This window comes from Cyanistes caeruleus, chromosome 1 (genome assembly GCF_971803275.1).
Source record: "Cyanistes caeruleus chromosome 1, bCyaCae1.hap1.1, whole genome shotgun sequence".
In the NCBI taxonomy this organism is placed as follows: Eukaryota; Metazoa; Chordata; class Aves; order Passeriformes; family Paridae; genus Cyanistes; species Cyanistes caeruleus.
Genome location: NC_141701.1, coordinates 91,447,389 through 91,471,541, shown reverse-complemented (window position 1 = coordinate 91,471,541; position 24,153 = coordinate 91,447,389). Strand labels below are relative to the sequence as shown.

The following is a 24,153-nucleotide window of genomic DNA, read 5'->3' as shown; positions in this document are numbered from 1 at the left end:
CATTTTGATTTTGGACTTTTCTATCACTTTCTTTCCTAATTGCTGAATTCTTTTAATCTGCATCTTTTTCTTCTGTAACAACAGTAAAATGACATTCTAGTAATGGCATCATCATTCCAGATAACTGGGAGAAGCTGACCAAGAGATTCTGTAGTTAACTTATCCACACCTAATTTACTTTAAAAAACAAGTGTCTAGTGAAAATATTAATAGCATTTTTAAGACTCTTATTTTCTACTTTTATTTCCAGCAATTGCTATATGAATGGTATTGGGTATATAGTTTAGCCAAGGTTTTGCAGATGATTCTGTTCCATTTGGAGGGGATGTGCCCTTTCTGCAAGTTTCCTTAGCCTGTTTTTATAAAGACTTCGGGAAGATTCAATACTCAAAATAATTTTACAGTTCCACTGAGTTATTTTAAGCTGGCAAGGCACTGATATTCGTGCTTCGAGTGTTTTGGAAGAAGCCAGGCACAACCCACGGACTACTGACTTTTAGCTTCTCCCACTTAATAAAAGTAATAGACTCAGTAGGCATGAGCCAGTATTCAGTCAAAATCCTTTCTTTCTCCCCTGAACATCATGTGTGGAGTCCTGAAGAGGTCTCTGCTTGGTCTGGTATTTCGTCTTTTATAAATGAATGGTAGAAGAGGTGAATATGGGTGTGACGGAATGTATTGGCAAGATGGTGTTGCTGTGGCTGCTGTTGGAGCATGGCAGCCACAGAAAGCTGTGGGAGGACCTTCAGGGTTCAGGTGGGTTGTGGCTGAATGATAAAAGGGTACATGAAACTCACTGTGAAACACAAAGATCTTCTGACCTTATGTACCCAGACATGGTTTTTAGACTCCCTGTTCCCAGGCAAATCATTTTGGAGTTGTGCTCATTCGAGGGAAACCTCAGCTCAGTGCTCAGCAAGTGGGTGAAAAATGGCCAGAGGCTGTCATGACCTACTGGGAAAGCATGTCAGGAAAGAGCGGGGAATGAGGGAGGGAGTTTCATGTCTCTGGACAGCTGCAAAGTGCTCTTGACTGTTGTGTTTTATTCTGGCCCTCTTGTCTCAAAAATGTCTGCTGGAACTGGGAAGAGATAGAGAATGGCAGTAAGGGTGGTGAGTTTACTTCTACATGAAGAACCAATAATAAAGCAAGATGTCTTTAGTCTAGAAGAAGACAGTTGAGATGAGAAAAGGGATAATGGTTAGACATCTGTACATCCACAAGCAACAGGAGGAAGGATTTACTGCCTTACAAGAGCTGTGTTACTTTAACTTACATTATCAGAAGGTAGATTCAGAGCAAGTACAAAGATATGTCTATATTTAAACTGTGGACTTTGCCACAGGGTGTCAACTTTTAGAAGTCTGATTTAAAAATGGTTAGGTAAATTAGTATATAAAAAACGAGTCATAGAAGGCCATTAAGGTTAAATGTACCAGTCAATTCCATCTGTATTTTCTCACTGTCTATGGCTGTGTTTTGCAGCTGCACTAGGCTGCTGCTGAATTTTCGGCTGTGTTCATCAGGTAGTGGCTTGATTAAAGGGTCCTGATAGCTGTCAGAGGCAGGATCTGCCCCTTTTGTGATATGGCAGTGGTCTAGCAGTCAGTACAGCTTCACCCCCTCTCCCTGGGTTCACTGCACATTGATGCTTGCTGTGTACATTCCCTGCATTGGTACAGCTGGTTTCTGGTTCTGTAAAACTAAGATAATTTTTCAACTAAAGAATGTCAAAACAAATTAATGTTTCCTCCAACCCTCCCATTGCCTTGCATTTTTCCAGCAGAAGCATAGCAGAGAGACTGTGGCATGGAGCTAGGAACAAGAAGTTGGAGAAGAGCAGAAATTTCTTAAACTGGCTTTGCCTCTTGGGCAATTAAAGTGAGGTATTCTTAGAGCAACTGTTGCCAGTGTTTTGGTCTGAAGCTTACTCATTCTGCCTCAGACCTGAAACAGCATACATGCTTGAAACCCTACCTGTTTTTCCTCCTCCCCCATCTCCTGCAGCGATAAAACTATTTCACCTGCAGCCTAATTAAAGATACAATCTCTGCTTTCAAAGTTTTCCTTTCTCTGAGATATTCTCAGAAAGAATTTGCTAGCTAAAGTAGTTCTTCAGGTTTTGAAAATAAAGCCATTTCTATGGTTCTCACCTCCTTTCTGGTCTCTAATGCAAACCAGAATGTGTCATGATTTTTCCCTTTGCAATTCACAGAAGAGTTAGCAACAGTTCTTCAGGAGTACTGAAGGAATATAGCAAAGTCTGGAAAGAGTTATGTTTTTTGTGCAGAAAGATGTTTTTTCTTTCCATATTTTCCAATTTTTTAAAATGCAAATATTCCTACATAAACAGCGCAGTATGAATGCAACATGGGAACAATGCCGTTCTAAGAGACTCTTTGGTAGTATTGGACTTTGTAATATCTTGGACTTTTGTTGTATTCTCTGCATTTCAGGTTCACTATGCTTAAGAAGTATGAATTCAAACTGATTTGAAGAGGAGGAGAACTGCAAAACCTCCCTATGTAGAATTGTGTTTAGAGCTGTGAGGGAAGTGCAACATATGAGAGCACATGTAGAAAGCCAAGTTTGATTGAAGGGTTAAATTACAGGACAGTGTTGGTACAAGAACAAAATAAATGAGATTCAATTTCTACACTATCAAAATTTGGGAAAGCTTTCTGGACAGCAGGAGAATGAGTCAAAATAATTCAAAGTCAGTGCTGTTTTGCCTCGTGGAAGGCTACTCAATCTCAAAAGACTTTATGGCATTGTTGCCTCTGACAGTTATAGACTATATGACATGGAGATTCCTGCTCTCTGTTTTATTGCTTTATTCAGCCAGCTAATGTGTATTGGCAGATGTAAATTCACTCTTTAGCTGTAAGAGTAGACACAAATAATTTTTTTCTTTCTTTTCAGGAAATACTGAAAATCCATTTTGGTTCTTAATTGTCTGATCACAGTAATGACTTGTGTACCATTATATTGTGACCTCTTTAATAAGACTTTGTATAAGCCATCAAGGTCTGTGAGGTCTGAGATGAATTTTTCTTTTCTGCTATCTTGTGAACTGCATTCTCGCTGTGCTAGTCATCATGTGAGTTCACATTTACTCTGAAATTGCCATTTCTTATGTTGAAAACTGCTTGTAATACTTAATCAGGAATTTCACTCTTGACCTACACTGTAGTATCGCTGTTGGTTTTCAAATAAATTGAAATTTTTATGGGACAGAGGCCAACTCTTTTGGATATTGTAAAAATGAAGTCTATTGTAACAAAACAAATAAATTATGCTGCTCTTCTGTTTTTGAGTTAAGCACTACAAATGCTGGCATTTGTCTGTGGACTCATTCTCCACTAAGGCACTTCAAAGCTGTAACTGTCTTCCCTCTATAATGGAGTCTCTGTAAAGTCAGCAGTAAATCAGCTTTGTCTGTTTTACCCATTTACATTGCTGACTTGCACATGCAAATCTTTTAAGATTTATTCTAATTTGTACCTTATCCCTTCTCAGTCTGAGTATTTTTTCAGTTTGTCTTTAGGCATTTCATTTCCACCACAGCTGTACTGTTGCTTTCTTGGTAATGACTGTGACCATCTGCTTAGAACTAGGAAATTTGCTACTATGATGTTAACAGTAGTACTGTCCCAGCTTGGTCACTGAAAATCAAGAGGTGAAACCTAGATGCCCATCCTTGCCTGGTAACTTCCCTTGATGAGCACATTGAATAATATTCTTCGCAGAAGACTGCCTATATTTTTTGGAGATGTGGAAAAGATTTGGTCATAAAAGCCAGGTATGAAACCTCACTGAAGGTTGCTGAGCTGCCACAAATTTTATATTACATTGAATTTTTTTCTTCTGTGAAACTGCTGTATATCGGCTGGTGTGGGAACACGTGATCTGAGGATTTTTAGGGGCGGGTTTTATTTATTTATTTATTTATTTTAAATTGACACAAGTCTGGGATTATAGTAATGGCTAAAAGTTCCTGAGTCTGAAGCCTTGCAGATCATATTTTACATATTTATTTATTTATTCATGTTTTGTATGTTTATATATGTAAGGGCCATAAAGTGGCATACTGCTGAGTGCCACATCTTTAAAAAGTGATTTTAGCTTTTTCCGCTAGAGTGTTGAGGTTGGAGACCATCCAGTTCTAAACCCCTGCTCAAGCAGGGCCACCTAGGGCAATCTGAGCAGAACTTTGTCCAAACAGCTTTTGAGTATTTCTAAGGAGGAAAGTCTGCAACCTCTGTGGGCAGCCTGTGCCTGAGCTTGGTCACACTCACAGTGAAAAATGGAACCTCTTTGGTTTCCCTTTGTGCCCATTGCCTCTGGCCCCGTCACTGGACACCAATGAAAAGAACCTGGCTCTCTCCTTTACATCCTCCCTCAGGTATTTATATGCCTTAATGAGATTCCTCTCAAGCCTTCTCGTGTCCAGGCTGAACAATGCCAGCTTCCTCAGCCTCTCCTCAGAGGAAAAATATTCCAGTTCCTAATACTTAATTTTTTTTTTCCCCACATTTTTATTATTCTTTATCATATCAAGCCAGGCTTCTTTAAAAACATGAATCCAAACCATTTAGGATTCAACTAGATCTAGCCAAAAAATTTGCTTAATATTGGATTGAAATATCATTTAATATTTAATCTTTTAATTTGTTATCTGTTAATATATTTCAGTCATAAATTGATCCTTGTTTTTTTAGCCCTGCAAAAATGTTAGACTTGTAGGGCTGCTGCAAGTCTAAATATTTCCTGTTTTGTTGTACAAAAGCAATGTATACTTCATTTTTCGGTTCATGAAGACTTAGGGATCTTTTTTTCCACAGTGCTCATTGTAGTGGTTAGAAGTGTGATGTGTTTGTCACTCCTGTAATTTGTGATTTATCATAAGACATCTGGCAAGGAGGTGGTTGTCATTTCCACCAAGTACACGTTGCATACATCCCATAGTGCCTGCTAGAGAGGCCTGGCTTGCAAGCTTTGCTGTAAAAATGCTTGTAGCTCAAAGTCATATAATATCCATACAAATTTTCACAAATTCACAGCTCACCAGAGAAGGAGAGCCTGTTAAAGACTTGTTTTTTCTCACATCCCTTGTCATGTAGGATGTTCTGATATACCTTTCTGGTGTCTACTAGAAAGGCATCTCTAAACTCTGTCAGAGGTCCTCTGATGAAAAGAAAAACGGAGTGCCATAACAGTTGCCACCCATCTCTGCTGGGAATGATCTATTCTCAGACTGTAGAGGTGCATTCAGGTTGTACCTTTCCATAATAGATTCAGTAACTTGGTGCTTGATGTCATCTCTCTGTAAAGGTGGTTACCTGCCTGATTTGTTAACTGATAAACTTGGGGCACACACCATGAAGAACTTTTCTAGCCTTTGGATTAATTATGTGGTTTGCTTAAGAAGCAACACACTGGGTTGCTTCTTAAGCTTTGCAGAGCTCTGTGGAAAGATTTCTAGAGTTGTCACTTGCATGAATGCTGTAAAAAAATAAAATATCCTCAGTACTTTTAGGTGTTGGTCCTGCAACAGCTCAGGAGATCTTACTATTTATGTAGAGTTGATTCGAGTTTACATTCTTGGTGTATTGTTCCACACAATAAACCTTATTTATCCCCTGAATCACCATCATCATCTTTCTCTGTATTATGTCCACTTTCGGGTAAATGGTAGCAGATGTTAAGGCTGTCTGTTAAAGCAAATAATGTCATCTCAAAGTTGACAGCTGGTATTGCAGCCAGATGAGACAGACTTTTTTTTATTTGCAAAATTCTTTTGGTGAATTTGCTGTGCTAAAATGTATTGTCATCAAACCTAAGATTTAATTTTCATTCTGATAAGTTCATTTAATATTCATGTCAATAAAAACACCTGCTAGGATGAAACAAAAACATTAATTTGTGAGTTTTGATGAATCTCAGATAACTTTTTCATACTGCAGTTGTTTGAAGAAATACTAACATAGGGTTGCGGAGCTGTGTGAAAGGATGAAGTGTCAAACCCAATTAGCATCTCTCTTGAAATCTCATTAGTAAAATAAAGTAGATGACAATTGAATGATAGTTTTCCCTGTTATGATAAAGGAATGTGACAGTGAAACCTGGGGGTTCTTGTCTGTTTTTCAGTCAGAATACATGGTTAGGACTGGTGTACATGCAGTAACTTCTCAACAATATCCTTGTCCTGACTGAGTATGAAAAATATGCTTATCTTTCAGCAAAAAGAGTGTGGTTTTTTGGTTTCAACTGTTGAAGAAAGCAAGGTGTTACAACCAAAGTTCAGATCCAGTTACTTGATTTACATTTATGCTTTAGTTCTTTCTGGTACATGGTCTTTCCACTGACAAGAGCTCTTCTGTCTTCCACCTTGTCAGTGAAGCTGTTGATTGTCAGTGACGCTTTGAGCACAACTTCCACAAGGGGTGTATCTTCACTGGTGTTTTGATGGTTCTTACAAGCAGCCTTTCTGAAGGAATGCTACAGGAGTAGTATTGAAAGGGAACATTTTCCATTGACATGGGAAACATGACATAGGGCAGGATGTAGTTAATAGCTGTCAGTAGCCAGCTCCAGTGATGGGTTGATTGTGAGAGTCTCCACACAGTTTATGCACAGAGTTGAAATGCCAGTTAATGCTTGGGGTGTTTTCTCCTCAAAAGCACTGGTAATAAATGCAACAGGATAAGAATTATAGCTGCCTAATAAATGCCACTGCAATTTTATTAACAGTCCTAGAATGTGTTTCCACTTACTTTCCAAAACTGTAGCATGTTTGCTTTGACAGCAGTCTCATTGCATTGAGGCTAAGATTCATTGGAGACTACCCTTAAGGGCTAATAGATCTTGGGTTCTGAGATCAGATTCTTTTTCCCCTCCCTCATTTCCTTGCCCTGATTAGTTAAACCTGATTAGGTGGTAAAAATCTACTTGTTTAATTCTTGCACATTCAATTTTACTGAAAAGGAGGGAAAAATAATTGGTTTTAAAAGGGACAGGACTACTTGGGAATGTACCTGGGGACTTCAGGTAGGCTTTCATTCCTTTGCCTCTTTGTCATCTATAGCTGGATGTTAGTAAGAACAAGCTTGTTATCCTTGTTATATTATGCTTGTAATTGGTGTAGCAGGTTTTTATTACAATAACCAGAGTCTTGGATAATTTTGAATTTGTATGATTAAAGATTTGGTGAAAATAGATCATTTAACTTGGTGGATTCTAGATGGGGTCTCAGCAGGATTGCATCAAAGCTCCTGAATCTTGGTGCAGAGTGACAATATTAGTTAGGTTTTGCCTTTTCAGTGAAACTGAACAAATTAACTGAAACGGGCTTTTAAAACCCCAGCTTATTTTATGTGCGAGAGTATTCAGATTTTAGTTTCTTAGTGAGTTTTCTAGCAGAGTATTAATCCTTCTGCTGATGGGTGGTGACTGCTGTCTTAAGGCAGTTGATGTTTATGATGTACAATTGCATGTAGGGCAGGTATCAGTCCTTTTTCAGACTGTCGATAGAACTTGTTTTTACATGACATCAAGGCTTCTCTGTAGAGGTTAGAAACACTTGTACTTCACATCAACAAATTGTTGGCACTGGAATAATGATGCCTTGGGCAGTAAAAATACTCAGAATTTGGGAGTGAAGGTAAGTTAGCAACTAATGATATTCCTGGACAGCTGTCACTTTGTCTTCCATCTTGTAAATGTCAGAATATAATGTCTTTCACTTTCTTTAATGAGCTTGGGTTGGTTTCATAACCTGGTTAGTTTCCTTGCTGTAGTGACTGAACTTCAGTGGAACCCTGTTATGGTGAAATATCCAGGAGTCTTTGTTTCTTTTGTGTCATGGAAGTCACTCTGCTACTGTAATACCTGTTTTGTTTAACTTGCACTGCAGTATTTATCCTTCTTATTTCAGTGTCTGACTTTTCTCTCTTTGCATGTGGTAGGTTTCCATGAAGTGTGTGAGAACAACTTATTATTAGAGTATGTGTCTGTTTCTCATGGTGTTTCTGATTATGATCAGCTACCACCTTATTATGCAGGCACTTGCTCAAATTGCTTTACTTGTTAAAATGTTTGGGGTTTTTTTTGCTGTTCTTCAAAGGGTTCTTTTGTCTATAGAACAGGCTTTTGCTGGGTAGGAGGATTAAACAGGGCATGTGCTGCTCACCTTATGCAAGAATATAAAATAACTAATTATTTATATTTGTGTATGTATGTGTGCTCACACAGTATGTAAAGTAACTCTTCCAAGAATCCCACTAAGGAATCGTGATGCCAGCTTCATTAGTCAGCTGTACAGGAGGTACACCCCCAGACAAGCACAAAGGTGGGATGCTGTTCCCTTTAAGGACATTGCCCCTGCCATTTACTTTATTCTGTGTTTAGAAAATTCATGGGAGAAATGGGAAAATAACTGTCCTTTTTCTGTGTTCTTTGTAGAGAAAGTGGTGAACTACCCAGTAGTTTGCAGTGTATAATCACCTGAAACTGCTGCTGTGGCAGACTGTGATCTTTATCTAAGTAGTTTAGTACCGTGTTCATCAATAATGTAAAGCCGTGCTTTTTAAGGTGCTTGGTATCAAGCCTGCAGGTAACAGCCTGCAGTGATAAACCAGGAGACAAGGAGGGGTCCTAGAGCTTCTTGACCTTACTGTGAAAGATAGGAGAAACACGATCTCTCTGCTTCTACATAATTTACACTGTTTGCAGTTAGGAGTGCTGAGTGCTTGCTGTCTCTGCTGCTGCCACTCTGGAAGCTGCACACACATGGATAAACAAACAGTGCAGTTACTTCTGTCCTGGATAGCGAGGCACACTCCTTACAGTGATCCTTCCTCAGATTTGCTCCCTTGCACTCTGCCACTAACTGAGGTGAACACACACTGCTGGTGATAGGCTCAGCCTGAGCTGTAAGGCAGCCTGATTTTAAAAAAGTAAACCAAATTTAAAACCACTCCAAAAATCTATAATACTTGTTTTGAACAGCTGGCCTTTAGACTCCAGAGATGCTGGAGCAGTGAAATGTAAGAAATATTATTTTTATCAGGATGATCTTTGCAATTTGATCATCTCTGTGCTTTCAGAGGAAAGAGTGTTTTATATGACAAGTTGAAAAAAGACCTGAAGACTTTTCTCCATTTTCTTGTATATTGATAATTGCTTGTAAAAATTCCTTTGACCAGTGACCCTGAAGAGTAGGTCAATGACTATGTAACCACTAAATGTAAGCAATTATATATTTGGGAAATCAGTCAGTACTGTGAATTTGCTGTGGTTGCACATGTGATGAGAGCAAAAAGTTTTTTCCAGCTCGGTGTCTTAGATGTTGACTTTCAGTGTAGTCAGCTTACAAGAGTTGCAAACTCATCTGCTTCATTCATTCATAGATGCTGTGTGGTTATTTAAAATAGCTGGTTACGGTTGCTTCATCTTGATTAACTAATGTGAAAGTATAGGGAAAAAAAAACGCAACTACTTTCCAAAATGTCAAATAATTATAGTACAATTGTGACCTACTTGGCTGCTTAGAACAGTTGAATTGGAGATGAATTGGGCTGTGTGCATATTCCAAAGAATCTAAGACCTGTTTTTCAGAGACACATTGTTCCTGTTTCTTTTAATGTGGAGTACCCGGTTTTACGCCTACCTTCTTGTTTTATAATGTACCTTGTCCCTATTGAAGGTGACTTTCTTGACTGAGGGAGGGAGATGGATGGGGTGATGAAGCTTCATTACTTGAAACACAGAGAAAAAAAATAGTTCTTTCAAGGTTTTTTTGATGTATAAAATGACTTTCCTTCTAGTGGAAGCAACATTTGGTTGGGAATGCTGACTACAGTCATTAAGGGACAAAAAAAGTCTTGTTTTGAAAGTTACTAAGTCTTTAAAATTAGAGTATGGCACACATCTGGATGCAAGAGTGTCTTCTGTTGCTTCCTATTTCATGGGACTAGTTTTCTAGTCAGAATATGCAATGTCATCTTGTATCAACTTTTTGTATGGCAAAAGGAGACTCCTATGAAAGAGAATGTATATAGTTAAAAAATGACGGAAGAACCATTGCTGCTGTTAAACTACTAGCAAAATGCACTCTTCTCATGGTGTGCTGTCATAGGCAATGGGCTGAGGTGCTAGAGAGAAAATCTGAATGCAGTCAGGAAGACATCTCATTCATGTGCTGACATAGAACATGAGAAGTGACATTTTGTGAGTCACTTAGCAAATGTGGTTAGTGTTGAGTTTCAGCAAGAGATAACAGAAAAAAAAAAGTTGACATTAGCACAAACCTTTCTGTAACCTATCTTTTTTTATCTAGCACAAAGTTTGAGGTAGCTAAGCACTCTGAGATCTTGATGTGTGTTAGCCAAGCAGGGCAGGAGAGGCTTAGTTCTGTTGTGAAACAAAAAGCCTGAGTAGATACCCACAGAAGACACACTGTTCAGTAAAGTTAGAAAATCATTCTAGGTATTTTACTAAATTCATGATGGCTTAAGGACAAAGGCAGGAGGAAATCCAGAAGTTCAGTGGGCTTTGTGGTCATGAAATTCATACTTTTCCTTTGACCTGTGAGAATGTTTTTCAGACGCTTGGGTTTTGAATTCCAGGCATGTGAAAATAGTCAGTCTTCTGTCTGAGTGTACAGATTGAAGATGGCCATCAGATTAAACCAAAATCTGCTGTTGTGCAGATGCATTACAAGGTTAGGTAACTTTGATAATTTCCTGAAGTATATACTAGCTGTCTGCTTTAGAGGAGATTTTGTTGTCGCTCAAAAGGCATACCTGTATCTTGTCATTGACACCATGGATGACTAGGCATGGAATTAAAAACTCCTGGAAATAAACATCTTAGTTGTTGTATCTCTGATCTGGTTGTCCATATGTGTGTTGTGTGTGTCTCTGCCTCTCCAGCCATGTCCACATCTCCAGATGTGACTCTGAATGACCACATTTGTATGGCCACTGGTAAAAACTGGCAGCTTCAGTTATCTATGAAGCTGAAAAATGGTGGTTTCTGCAAATGGAAAGAAGTAAGGGAACACATGTTTTTAAAAGCGACAGCAAAGCAAACAAAAAAAAAAGTATGTCAAAAATTGGTTAGGCTAATGCAGGATTTTACATCACATCTTTAAGCTGCCACAGATGTGATTTCTGGTAAACTGTAAACAGTTCTTTAGTTATTAGTTTGAGTCCTTTGATTGAACTATTTTGGAGTGTTTCCATCTGAATCACTGCCAGAACAATGGTTACACTGAGTTGATTAGCTGAAATATCCAAATAGCTTAAAAAACTATCCTGTGAGTTAATTTAGCTGACTTATTCCAGAGGCCTTTGATCATATTGCTGTTGGTGATGTGGGGAGTTGCTGAAGTTGGTATTAAGAGTTTGGAGCTCTTGGACGTGACATATGGTAGGAAGCTGCAGCTCCTTGTGCTTTGAAATCCCACAGATCAATGATGCTACTGGGAAGCTTTGCCATCCACCAGGGGTTTAAAATGTGACTATTACTCTTTTCTTGAAATAGACATCAAAGTGATATTAGAGGAGACTTCAAAAAAGGTAGTGGCTTACACTGCTTAAGTAAATATTTTAAGAATTATGTGTCAAACCATTTGTTTACTTCAGTGATGTTCTGTACATTTTCCAATTAGGGCTTATAAGAATGATCTCAGGAAAGAAAAGCAGTTGATAAACTTTCTGATGGATTTTACTTGCAAAGAAACTGTTTAGGACTTCTGCTGAATCTGTACAGCAGTCTATCAGGAATTCTCTAGTTAAGCTGATATAATCCTGAATTATTTTTCAAGGTATGAGTGTATTTAAAAGCTTTCCAAAAAACTTTGGATGACTTCTTTCAATAGGAGCTTCTCTTGGAAGTTTAGAGGTGGTGCTGGGACTCTGTCTAGACAAGACAATAACATTGATTGCATCACATCTGAAAATGGATTAAAATGATAATATTCAGGGTAGAGCTAAAAGTGTTTTTCAAATAGATAGGAATGCATTCTCTGCAAGTTCTGAGCCACCTGTACATGAGCTAGCCATGGACTGAGCTGTGTAGCCACCACTAATGAAAGGGTAAAGCTGCAGTGAGTGGTTTGGCTGGAGGCAAATGATGTTTGCATTACACTAGTCCTGTGTCCCAGCTCTGTAACCTCTGTTTCAGGCAGATGTGTCATCTGAGGTATGAGCTGAGAGTAGGCAGAAAAGATTGCATAAGATGTGTTTGTGGATTTGCGTCCCTTCAGAGTTTTTTTGCTGAGCTCTTGTATTGTGGGTTGCTAAGAAAACAGCTTAAAATGTTCTGTGTCTTCCCTGCACTCCTTCTGTCTTGGTGGGGTTGGTATGGGGTTGGTACAGACTGGTGAGTGAAAGCATGGCTTGGTCCCAAGTGTTTCTGTACTGAGAGTGCAGGCTCTTGATATCTTTGAATTTTGTGTAGTGTGTCTGTTGCCATACCTTTCGTCCGTGTCTTTATCTTATAAACCTTATTGCATTCTCTGCTTGTGTTGTTTGTCTATAGACCTTTCTCGTGCTTTTTCCTCTTCATCCATGTTTTCTTTCTTTCCTTCATCCATGCTTTTTTCCTCTTGATGTGAATAGCGAGTGGAAAATTCTTATTTCCATTTATAGTTTAAACATGTGCCTAAGGGTGTAGTTTTGATGAATGGCCTAAGTCAATCTAGTTCTACACTGTATGTTCACATCTTCTATTGCATTGGCATCAGTGAGCACAGGGCTGCACAATGAGACAGGGCAGCGATCTCACTTGAAACCAATCCCACCAGAAAAACCCAAAATGATTTAATTTATAATGTGGCCGTATGCCTGCCAGCATAAAAGCATTTAAGGGCAATTTGAAGTACTCTGAGCTGGTGTCTTTAGACTGGGGATTTGTCATCCCTGTGTTATTTCTCATAGCACTTGTTGCAGTTGGGTGTGAAAGGTGATGGTGTTTTTGCATTGGTTTCTTATGTGCTCTGTGGGCTTTCCATGACTGGGGAGAACACAGCCTACAAAAGTTCCTTTTTCTTCACTTCTATAATCTCTTCAAGAAACATTTGCTTGACTCTTACCTTGGATATGCTTGTGTAGCACTGCTGAATTCAGTGGGGCTTCACCCTGGCACCTTGGTCTGGCAGTTTGCAGGCTCAGTTTATTTGCCAGCAGAAATGGGCTGTGTTTCATCTTTTATGACAAAACGGATACTTGTCTTTCTTCTGGAATGCAGCTCTGTTAGATTTTTATATCTGTAAGGAGCCTGATACTTTCTTTTTAATGTGGGAGGGTATTAGTAATTAAGTAATTACTGGTTAAAAATATGTGGTATGTCATTTAAATATCTTCTGATCTGATTACTCTTAAATACATTGTGGATTTAAAAAAAGTTCAAATTATAGTAATGACATACACTGACTTTGTTTCTTCCTTTTTTATTTGTTCCCTTCTCTTTATGTGAATGGTGTATTCATGCTTCACATCACTGTTGCTGGATTTATTGCCAATCATCTAGAAAACCACCGAAGGTAAGTATTTTGTCTCTTTTTACAATTGTATCTGCTTGAAAATATTGACCAATGCAGAAGTATTGGGCATTGTTGTAGTATGTGAACAACACAGCTTCAAAAAAGGAAAATATATTAAAAAATCTGTTCTTCAGACATCCAAATTAGAAGAGTCATAATGTCATAAGAATATGTTTTAATCCAACTGACATGCAGGCAAGGCACACACATGGCTTGTTAAAGCTGTGACCAGGACAAGACAAAATTTTAATGCAGTCATAAAAACATTTGAAAGACTGAATAAGTAGTGCCTGTAAAATATTTCCTTACATACAGTTCTGTTTAAAAGAATATTTTTAAAAGGCAACAAAACCCATCTACTAATAAATAAACCATTTTTGTTTGCACTTGACAATAGTCAGGAATTAGTAATTAGTGTAAAAGTTGCCAAAGTACACAAAATTTACATAGAAAATTTACAGAATTTTACATAGAAAATTACACAGAATTTACATAGAAAAGATTGTTTGTGTTGTTTGTAGTGCAGGGAAAGGGCAGGAGACTTCTTCTATCAGTTGATATGCTTAATCAAAGAGAGTTTGATCATTGCTAAACATTTTTTAAAAGGAAGAAAATTCTCCTTTCTGTTGTTGTAATTTCACCAGGAAGTGTTTTTACAAGAGCCTCCATTTTCTGTAGTGCATCATTCATGTTCCATTATAGGCAGATAAAGTTATTCTGGTCATTATGTAAAAGCTTACGTATGCCCTTGTGGTTCCTTGACAAAACCAGAGCAGCTGCAGACTTGTGCGTAAATGTCACATTATTGTTAGGTATAGCTGGATGGTCATTAATGTCCTTAAGCTATAGCCCTGAGACTTATGATGTTATGTGGAATATTTATCAGATTTAGACAGAGGGAGGTTAGTGCCATCTGTGAAAAATAGGCATTGCTGAGTTTGTAAAGATGTGGTATGAGATTTCTTGATTTATACAGTTTTTAGGGTACTGCACATTGTTGATTTTAAAATTAATTTTTTTTAAAATAAAATTTTGTAACTATTGGAAGTCTCTTTATCTTTAATGTGCAACTTTATCATCTCCCATGGATAATTGTTTTCCCAATTCAACTTGGTAGCTCAGACAGAAGCTGTGATAGAAAAATTTATATAAGGATATTGGGGTGCTATTTTTGCTTTATATTTTGCTACTTTTGCAGACATCGCATTTAAGTGTGATTTTGTGACAGAGGTAAAACAGTTGCTCTGAGCTGAGATCTCTGAGCTATGTCCCAGGGTCCCTTCTGATTATCCCTTCCTGCTTCTTCAGCCCTGTCATAGGTCTTGTGTGGTCACAGTGACCAACTTTATTTTCAGTTCTTTATTTGCTTCCATTGACATTAAGGTGGCTGGTATAGACTGCCATTTCCTCGTGTATCTCCTGTGTCACTTGTCTCTGTCAGCAGTTGTTCCTCAGCTCTTCCTTCCTTTCCTTTTTAGGAACCAGGTAGCCCCACAAGTCACCCAACCTGCCAGACTGACAGCTTCTCAATGAAAGCAAAATGTGATTGATTTGCCACCTCTTGTTCAGATAGAAATGGCTATGAAACATTGGTCATACATCTGGAACATGTTATAGCTGCATAGAAAATGTGTTAGGGATTATGTTCAATCTGGGTACTGCATTGCTAAATGCTGGAAGCCCCAGACTCTGCCTGGCCTATACTGAGGATTAGACTTCAGAAGAATAATGAATGTGAAATTAAACTCCTTTTGAAGCTAATTATGTAATTTGGCTTAAGCTGGCAGGCAGTTAATATTGGGTATGGTGCTCATTACCTGTAAGTACTTTCCGTAAGTATGCTTACATGCATAAACCCTTAAAATTATTATTTCTGCAAGCCATTGATTAGGAACCTTAATGAAAACAAGTTGTGCAGAATGTTGTTTTGGCTTTTTATGATGTGAGCACCCATTTGGCTGTCTTTTCAGATTCTGTGATACGTTACTGCAGCAGCAGGCACATTGGCTTCTCTAGTTTAAAATCTAATTAAAATCTGCAATTTAATTTTAAAGCCGTAGGTACAGATGAATTTGAGACAAAACTCCAGATTTTTCACTGACATACGTGATGGATGCATGGACCTGCATCCCAGTTTGCCTTCTTGAAGAAGCCATAACTTATAGTTACCTTCTTAGAAAAATAACCATCATATTATCTAGTATAACCATCTAGTTATCTTCTTTGAAAAATAACCATCTTAAACTTCTGCAGGTATTTGCTGAAGCAAAGTCTCATATCTTTTGTTTTTCTTAAATGTTGTGGTTGCCAGAACAAATATTTTGTAATTTCTAATAGTTTCTAACACTCCAATTATAATTCTCTATAACCTAGAAATAGCCTACATAACTTACTTTTTTTAGGCTAATGTGCACACTTACAATGACTCTGGATATAGTAGTACCAGCAGTACCAGGATCCAGCACTTCCCAGCTAGTTCTTTCTCATAAATTTCCATTTTTATATGATTGTGCTGAACCATACCCAGTTAATCCCTTCATTCAAAATCTTTGGTTTGTAACCTTCTACCCTAGTGTGGCAGGTTTCTGGCAGCTTCCTTTTATCTAGCTTTCTCTTTTAGATGCTAGGATAAAATATGAGATACAGAATCTTGCAGTAAATAAGAAAATTTTAAGACTTGTTTGCTAATTCCCCCTGTTGTTTAAAGGCCAAGAAGACTATTAATGAGAATAAAGAATACTATTAGACACCTTGCAAATGTAGTTAAAAACGAATTCATATAGGATGCTTGAAGTATAATAAGTTCTGTTTGTGTCACAGATACCTCTGTTCACATACATTTCAATAGTTTTGATATAGTTGGTAGCTACACTTTTGGTACAAGTTGGTAAAAATATCTGCTAAAAAGGCATTTTGAGTGCCTGATAATGCCCTGTTTGAATATTGGTCATTGAGTCTGAGACTTGAACATTAGCAGAATTTCTTGTGGCTTTGATAGTCATATTTACAGGTGCATTAATACCATTTTCAGGAAAATGGATTCTGGGGAGAAAAAATTAATGCGGAAAAGTAATTATTTTGCACACTTCTATCAGAAAAAAGAGAAAACACATCACTTCCATTTTAAGGAAGAAGAATCAGTGAAGAGAGGAGAAAGGAGGGAGCACATTAGATAATATTTACAATATTGAAGTTGCTTCTTCATGGCAAATGTTCTGTGTATTGACTCCAAGTATGCTTCCATGCTCAACTTGGGATTGCTTGTTCTGCCATTCCTGCACTGGACATCAGAAAAATATAAAATAGTTTTCCTTTTTTACCATCTTTTCTGTACAAGGGTTATTCTTTCAGTAGGATGCAGATATTTCTCATAAAATGCCTTCCTGATGTACATGTTGAAGAGCCTTGCTGATTGGAACCATGTGCCAATAGGGCTTCTGTGTGCCTTATTTTTACCCTGTTAATTGCTGTGTTTGCAATCTGTTTTCCCAAAGGTCTCAGTTGTCCATAAAATTGTTTTGGTTGGCTGAATCCTTGAAGTATAGTTGCTGGGAATGTTCAAGGTTGCTGTTTTGTCATCACTAGTCGAAGCGATGTTTAAGTGTTCGCCTGCCTGTTTTAATGGAGAGGGGAGTTTTGCTGCAGCTGCTCTGAATGTTTTGCAGATAGTGCATGCCCCAGCAGTTTCTGCCTTTTTGCCTGACACTTTTCTTTTTTTAAGTAATCTTGTTACTTCTGTTAGAGGGATTTGGCAATTTTCCAAAACAGAATTTATAAATAGACCAAATCATTGCCCGGCTTTTTTATGTTTATTATAGAAACAATCTAAAATGCTATGTTTACATTTGTTTTACCTTAAGACAGAATTTTTCTCTTCCTATTGCATAATCATTTTTGACCTTTTGAAAACCAGTCTGACCATTTTTTACCATTTTAAGAACATCCCAAAAAAATCTGCTTTTCTAGGAGACACACTTGGCTGCAAGCCAATATTTTAGTTCTAAGAGTCTCTTTGCAAGATCAGTGTTTAAATTAGAACTCATTGAATGATTCTTTTATCATTTTCTTTGTTAACCAAGGGAAAATGTGTAGGATAATAGATTAAATTGGCCCATAATAGTGCTGTATTGACATTTAATTCAATGCTCATGAGCATGTATAGTTGGTAACCTTTTTAACTGGTCTGTGTGATCCACTGCAGATAACATTTAGTTTTAAGGGGGAAGAATGGTCAGTTTGGGATCCTTACAGTAGGGTATGGACTTTTTTGGTAATTTAATTGCTTGCCATTTGATCATTGGAGAGACTAGGTATTGTTAGCATGTCCTGTGAGGAAAATTTCCATAGAATTGGAATATGAGGAGAAAAACAGTAGTTCTTGGACAACAAAAGTTAGGAAAAGGGTTATTGTTCTTACTGATTACATGGTTTTATGCCTAGATTTGATCATCAAATGCATGAAAGGTAATTTCAAATGCCCCCTACTTATGTAAATGTCTGAAGATAAGGTGGAGTAACTGCTGCATTTTACTTGCAGTTCAGTGGCCAAATGCCATCTTTGACTCAGTCACATCAGGGAGCATCTGATTCATGATGATGTCTGATTCTAATTGTGCTGCAGTGACTCAGGCCTCTCTGTTAGATTATTATTATTGTGGGTTTGTTTGTTTGTTTTTTCTTGAGAAGGGAATTCCAGAACTCTTCACTTACAGACTGTAATGTTATCTCAGTATTAAGTCTTCTCTCAGGCCATTTGATGTGTTTTGCATTAAGCTGGAGGAAAGGGAAGGAGGTGAGGTCACTGTGCTAGCCTGGTGTTATCTTCTGTAATATTTGCAGCAATAGATGTTTTGGAAAGGGTTAGATTGCAACATATCTGTAGATTATGTTGTGTAATAACTTTGAATAGCTGGGACTTTAAGATGTTCTTTATCCCCAAAAGCCAAACAAAAATGATCCATCTTCTTCCTCACCTCAGGATTTGTCTCTAGGGAATTTGCATGTTTTGGCCAACAGCCTGTGGCTCTTGCTCTACACTGACACGTGTAGTTTGTCTCACAAAGGAGATCTGTTGGATGACCAGGCAAAGAAAATCTTGACCCAGGCGAAATTTTATTAAAACGGTGGTTGTGGAGTTCTTCCCCACCTCTTGCTCCCCCCCCTTCCCCGGCAAAAACCCAAACCAAATAACAAAACCAGAATCTATACTGTTAACTCATCCACAGTTTATCATGGCAAAATGTGGAAAATACACTGCAGCTTAAGGTGTGTTTGTAGCAATTTAAAGCTGTAAAAAGAAATGTTGAATGTCTGTCATGATGCTCTGGAATGTGCAGGAAAAAAAAACTTGGATCAAATCCCAATGTGTTAAGTGGTTTTACAGGATACTGTTACAGGTTTGCAAGCCCTCTGAGTGCACTATTGAATCTCATTCAGTTTTTACCCCTCTGGATCTCTTGACTGAAGTGATACTAAGTTTTTTCAGTAGAGCAGGCTCTGATAGCTTGTTTCTCTAATGGAGCTACATCTTCCATTTGTAGTTTCTGAGCTTCCTCTGCTGAGGTGCAGTACCATGCTCTTAGTTTAGATGGATAATCTAATTCAATTTATTTGCTCCTTAAGGCTTGTAAGTAGTCATACTCTTCACAGTATCAGAAGTCCATCCCATGGTAAAACTTTGGTGTGTATTGTGCTGATGTTTGCTAAATAGTCATCTCACCAATTCAGCAGGAATTTTTTCTGCTGGTTTTTTACTGTTAACATTTACCACTGTTGGTGCCTGGAAAACAGTGGAGTTAATTATTAGGGTTCATCTGTTTTTTGAGATCTGTATTAGGGGATGGAGTAAGGAGTAATCTGTATAATATATCTTACAGATAGATAAGAAGTATTGAGCTTTGTAACTCTCATGATCAGACAAAAGTATTCCTGCTGATTATGTCTTTTAACAGTTCTGATTTAGGATCTGCAGAAATAGTAGAGCTCAACTGCAGTTACGCTGTCATGGATTTGTACTGCTTTAAAAAGAAAAGTGTTGTAGCCAGAGTAACTAATTTGTCTTTTTATGTGCTTCTACAGGTGTTTGCCTTTGATCACTGCTTCTGGTCCATGGATGAATCAAACACCACAAAATATGCAGGTAAACTATTTTCTATATGTTAGACAGTGTAAATAGTTTGAGAACATACAGGAGTTTGGGCCTTTGTTTTGAAGTTGGTTTGGGTTTAGGGTTTTTTGGTTTTTTTTTGTTTTTTTTTTGGTTTTTGCACTGTAAAGCTCAAGTGACTTCTTCCCAGAGGCAGACTTATTTTTAGAGAGATTGAGTCATCTGGGTGCTACCCCCCAGGTGAGAAGGAATGCAAGTTTTCAGGTGCCTGGAACACTGTTCAGGAGGGATGCTTTTACATCTTAGCTGTAATGTTTGGGGGTTTTTTATCACCTGGAAGTACCTTTTGTCATTTCTGTCACTTACAATTTCATTTCTGCACCAGCAATTACTTCTGACTGATGCTAGTGATGAATGTGTGTGTTTTCAGTGCTCTGCATCTCTGCATGAGAGGGGAATAAAGCATGTTCTCCTTAGACAGTGTGGTTATCTCAGGTCTTTCAAGTGATTCATAAGTCTGAGTGTTCAGATCCCTAGTGTGTTCTGAGTGATCAACTTTGTGATTCCTTCCTCCCAAAAGCTGGATAATCCACACTAGATTGTAATCCTAGCAGTTTTATCATAACTGGATTTGTCTACTTGTATATTTGTATTTTATAAGAGGACTTGTTTTGGTAGAGAGAGCTCTGAACATTGGAATTTATGTGGTCCATGGAAAGGAAATAAACCCCAAGCATAATCTTGAAAGATTGTAGGGCTCATTACCATGAAGTTTAAGATCAGTGATCTCATAAATGAACTGCCATATGCGTGTGTTAAAAATATGTCTCTAACTACTGTAGGCTCTGGTATGAAATCCCAGATCTTAAGGACTTGGTAGTAGATTCTGCTATGTTTCTTAATTGCCTGAGCAAAGAGAGACTTCTTCAGGAAAAAAAGTTTTTCACTGGTTCAGCTTTCAAGAGCTGTATTTACACTGAGCAGTTGGACTGCACAGTATTTGTAGCTCAGGCTGGGAGAGCCATTGGAGCCCACAGCACCTTCTTCTGTGCCTGCACACCCCCTATTCCTTTAAAAGGAAGGAGGTGATGGTGTGCACCTGTATCTTGGCCCCATGTGCATGTGGGAGCTACACCTGTTGGGTACACCGTGGCACTAACCCACAGCAGAGATGGGATAGACACGAAAAACACTCCTAACCAGTTAAACTTGTTTCTGGCTCGGTTCAACCCATCTCCAGGTGAATTCAGTGGGGGTTCTAGATATATTTATTTTTCATTTGAATCAAAGCTAGATCTCTCTAGCATGTTTCAGAAGTTGTAAGTGGATTTGTCTTACCTAAGGAATGAAGTTATATTATCTGTATGTAGATAAACCTCTTGTTGCACTGGTTTCTAGAAAACGGTGCCTCACATCTCTTCCATTTTTTACTGACTAGAAAGTTATGGGGTGGTTTTTTGGGTTTTTTTTGCCTATTCTAGTTAATATTCCTGCCTGGGGAAAAAAGAAAACCAAAACTGGTTTTTGGCTTTGGATTTTTTTCTTTGTTTTGTTGGGCGGGGGGATGTGCTGTTTGAGTTTTTTCCTTGGTGGAAGGCTGTGTGGTGGGAGGCTTTGGTGGTGATTTGTTTTTTTTCTTTTCAGAAATATGCTAAAAATGTGAGCTTAAAGACTTGTGCACAAAAAACAATGGTTTCACTGATTTTGTTGTTGTTGTGTTTGTTGTATGGTCTTGAAGCTATCTTGTGACTGCCAGTCCTCCTTCTGTTCTGGAACATAATGAATTTGATACAGTATCAAAACAAAAGTAATTAAAAACTAAACCCAAAGTGTTTCAGGTGTAATTTACTGGGTTGTTGGCTTGTTCACCTGCTTGGGCATGAGCTGATGCTATCCTATACAGCAGTAGCATTTCTTGGTTTAGATCCAACAAAAAATGCTGATATGACAATATTTCAGTTCTTATGTATTGTTAATGTTAATCTCCTTAAGTCTGTTTTCACAACTTGGCCTCAATGTGCATATTTGTTAACAAAAAAAAATTACAATAACTGGAATTGCTTGGGATATCTGATAACTTCTTTGCCTCATGGAACAAACCTCCATTGTCCTAGGCACCTTGCAAATAACCCTCTTGTCTTACATCCAGAGACTGTTAATGCTGTAATAGTCTCTGGTACAATCTTAGAGTCCAAACAAGCCATCTGACCACCTGACTTTTGGAGCTAAACTGGTATCTCTTGGATGCTGGACTACAGAAGAAATGCTGATTTGGAAGCTAGGCGCATTAAACTCTCCCTGGCCAAAGTAGCTTTCTGTGCATGTGTAAGTTTAGTGTCATTGCCGAGAGCAGAGATGAGTTGCACAATTAAAAGGAAACGTGTGAAGCTTGAAAGCTAAGTCCAGACTGCTTGAAAATGTAAGTTGTGTATGAACTTTAGGCTGAAGTAAAATTCTTAGAAAACACATATGTGACAAATTTAGTTCCTTGAAAAACCCTTTTACCTCTACCACAGAAATACAGCGGAAGATGAGACAGTGAAATGTTTAACAAGTACTAGGCTACCCTATCAGTCATTGCTCTCTGTGCAAAACAAAATGTGCTCATCTTGCATTATGTTGAATGGATATATAGTTGTGTATATCACACCGTATTAAAGATTTAGCTGATTGACATGTGGGTCATGAGAACACACAGAATGGTGTGCACAACAGATAACGTATGTGGGTAACACTTCCTTGCTGTTATTTTTTTAATGCCCACAAACCCAAAGTTTGTCCATTCCTGGAAATGCACATTTGTTACAGGATCTTTAAAACTATCACACACAATAGACTGGCTTTATTTCTCACTTTATTGATTAATTTATGCCACCAGCACTTACTAAAATTGTTTGCTCAAGAGCAAAATTCCTGTTTGGATGAAGTTAATTGCATGGGTAGTTGAAAATAATTCTCAGGCTCTGGGGGTGTAGAGCTGACCCTGAAATGGTATTAGCCATATTTCTTTTATCAGAGATCTTCAACTTATTTGGCTGAACATAAGGCTTATTTTCTTCGTACTAATTTTCTTTCTGCACTCATGTTCGGGAAGTACCTACCTTATCTTTCCAGCACTTGAAAATATGGGTATTGTTGCTGTTGGCAGCAAAATTGCTTTTTTAGCAATTTTTTTTCTGTTGAAATGGAAACTCTGGTCTTAAATTCTAAATGATCCAGTGATATCACCAACAGAAATAGTGAAGGTAACCTTCATGTGACAAAAAACTTGTAGAGGACATCTTTGTAGCTGTCCTTGCAAGGCTCTCTCTCAAAAAGACAGCAGAAGGTCTGGAGTACAGAAGTAAACTCTTAAAAGCCTTTGTGGAACCGGTGCTCTAATCTCTGGCCCCCAAGATAAGGGAGCTCTTCAACAACTTGTGCTAGAGAAAGCCCCATCCAACCTGTCCTGGAACACTTCCAGGGATGGGGCCTCCACAGCTTCTCTGTGCCTGTGCCTCATCACCCTCACAATAAAGAATTTTTTCCATATATCCCATCGAAGCCTATGCTCTTTCAGTGTGGGGGGCTTTTTGTTTGGTTGTTTTTTACACTGAATATTGAGAATGTGCATTTCTGAACAGTTTGTGTCTGTGTCATTCCAAGCAAGGAATGGTTTGTGCTGATCATCACATATTAGCTCCTGCACCTTTTTTCTGAAAAACGTAGTTAGGTGTTTGGTGAAAATATGGATCTCTCATTGGGAAGGGGTGAAAAAGATGTCAATGATGTAGCTTGTGAAGGGGGGAAGAATTTGGTTGTAGGACAGAATGAGTTTGCCTTGATCTGGAAGAGGGATGAGCTTTGTCTATAGGCTGCAGAAGAGGTGTTCTGAGAGTAAGCAAAATAGCTTATTACCGTTTGTTCTTGACTTGAGTGGGTCGAGAGTCAGTTCATGGGTAAAGGACACACCTGCTTGCCTTGAAAAGCTCACAGAGACAAATAACTGCTTGGCATTTTGATGAAGAGGAGGATATTGAGAAATTCTCAGAGATGAGAACAAAGGATTCTTTTTACAAGCCTGGACAACAGTACGAGCCTTTTGAAGTCTGCAATGAAGTGGATCTTTAGAAAGAGGAAAAGAAACCCTTCAGCTGGGGAAGGATTCAAGAGATGGCATAAATAACCACTGCAGCACTTGGGCAGGTCCATTCCTAAGACCCCATACTGTATTGACTTGCCCATGGATTTTTTGTACTCCCTAACCTGCATAATGTTTGGCCTGAAATCTCAGCTCTGTGTTTCTACAGGCTCCTGAAGGGCCATACACCTGTCTTTGAGCTAAACTGTAATTTTATAGGGAATATTATACTGACTACAGCACATCCATTTTCACAAAAAATTTCCTTCACAAAAGGAAGCAAACCAGGCAATTGGCTTAAAGAACTCTACCCTTCTACCCTCACGAGAGATAGTGAGTTGTGGATTTTGAGCAGACACAAGTGTCTTGTCTGTTTGA

The 24,153-nt window shown here is 38.2% G+C and overlaps 1 protein-coding gene across 6 annotated transcripts in view; it reads left to right on the top strand.

Annotated features, from left to right (window-relative positions):
* Positions 1-24,153, top strand: part of KIF13A (kinesin family member 13A) — a 107,913-nt gene that overhangs the window by 26,090 nt on the left and 57,670 nt on the right. For all 6 annotated transcript variants that reach the window (XM_086842309.1, XM_023919658.2, XM_023919659.2 and 3 more), the window contains exons 3-4: positions 13,537-13,549; positions 19,628-19,688. In XM_086842309.1, the coding sequence (XP_086698435.1) occupies positions 13,537-13,549; positions 19,628-19,688 (74 nt within the window). The remainder of the gene's footprint in view (positions 1-13,536; positions 13,550-19,627; positions 19,689-24,153) is intronic.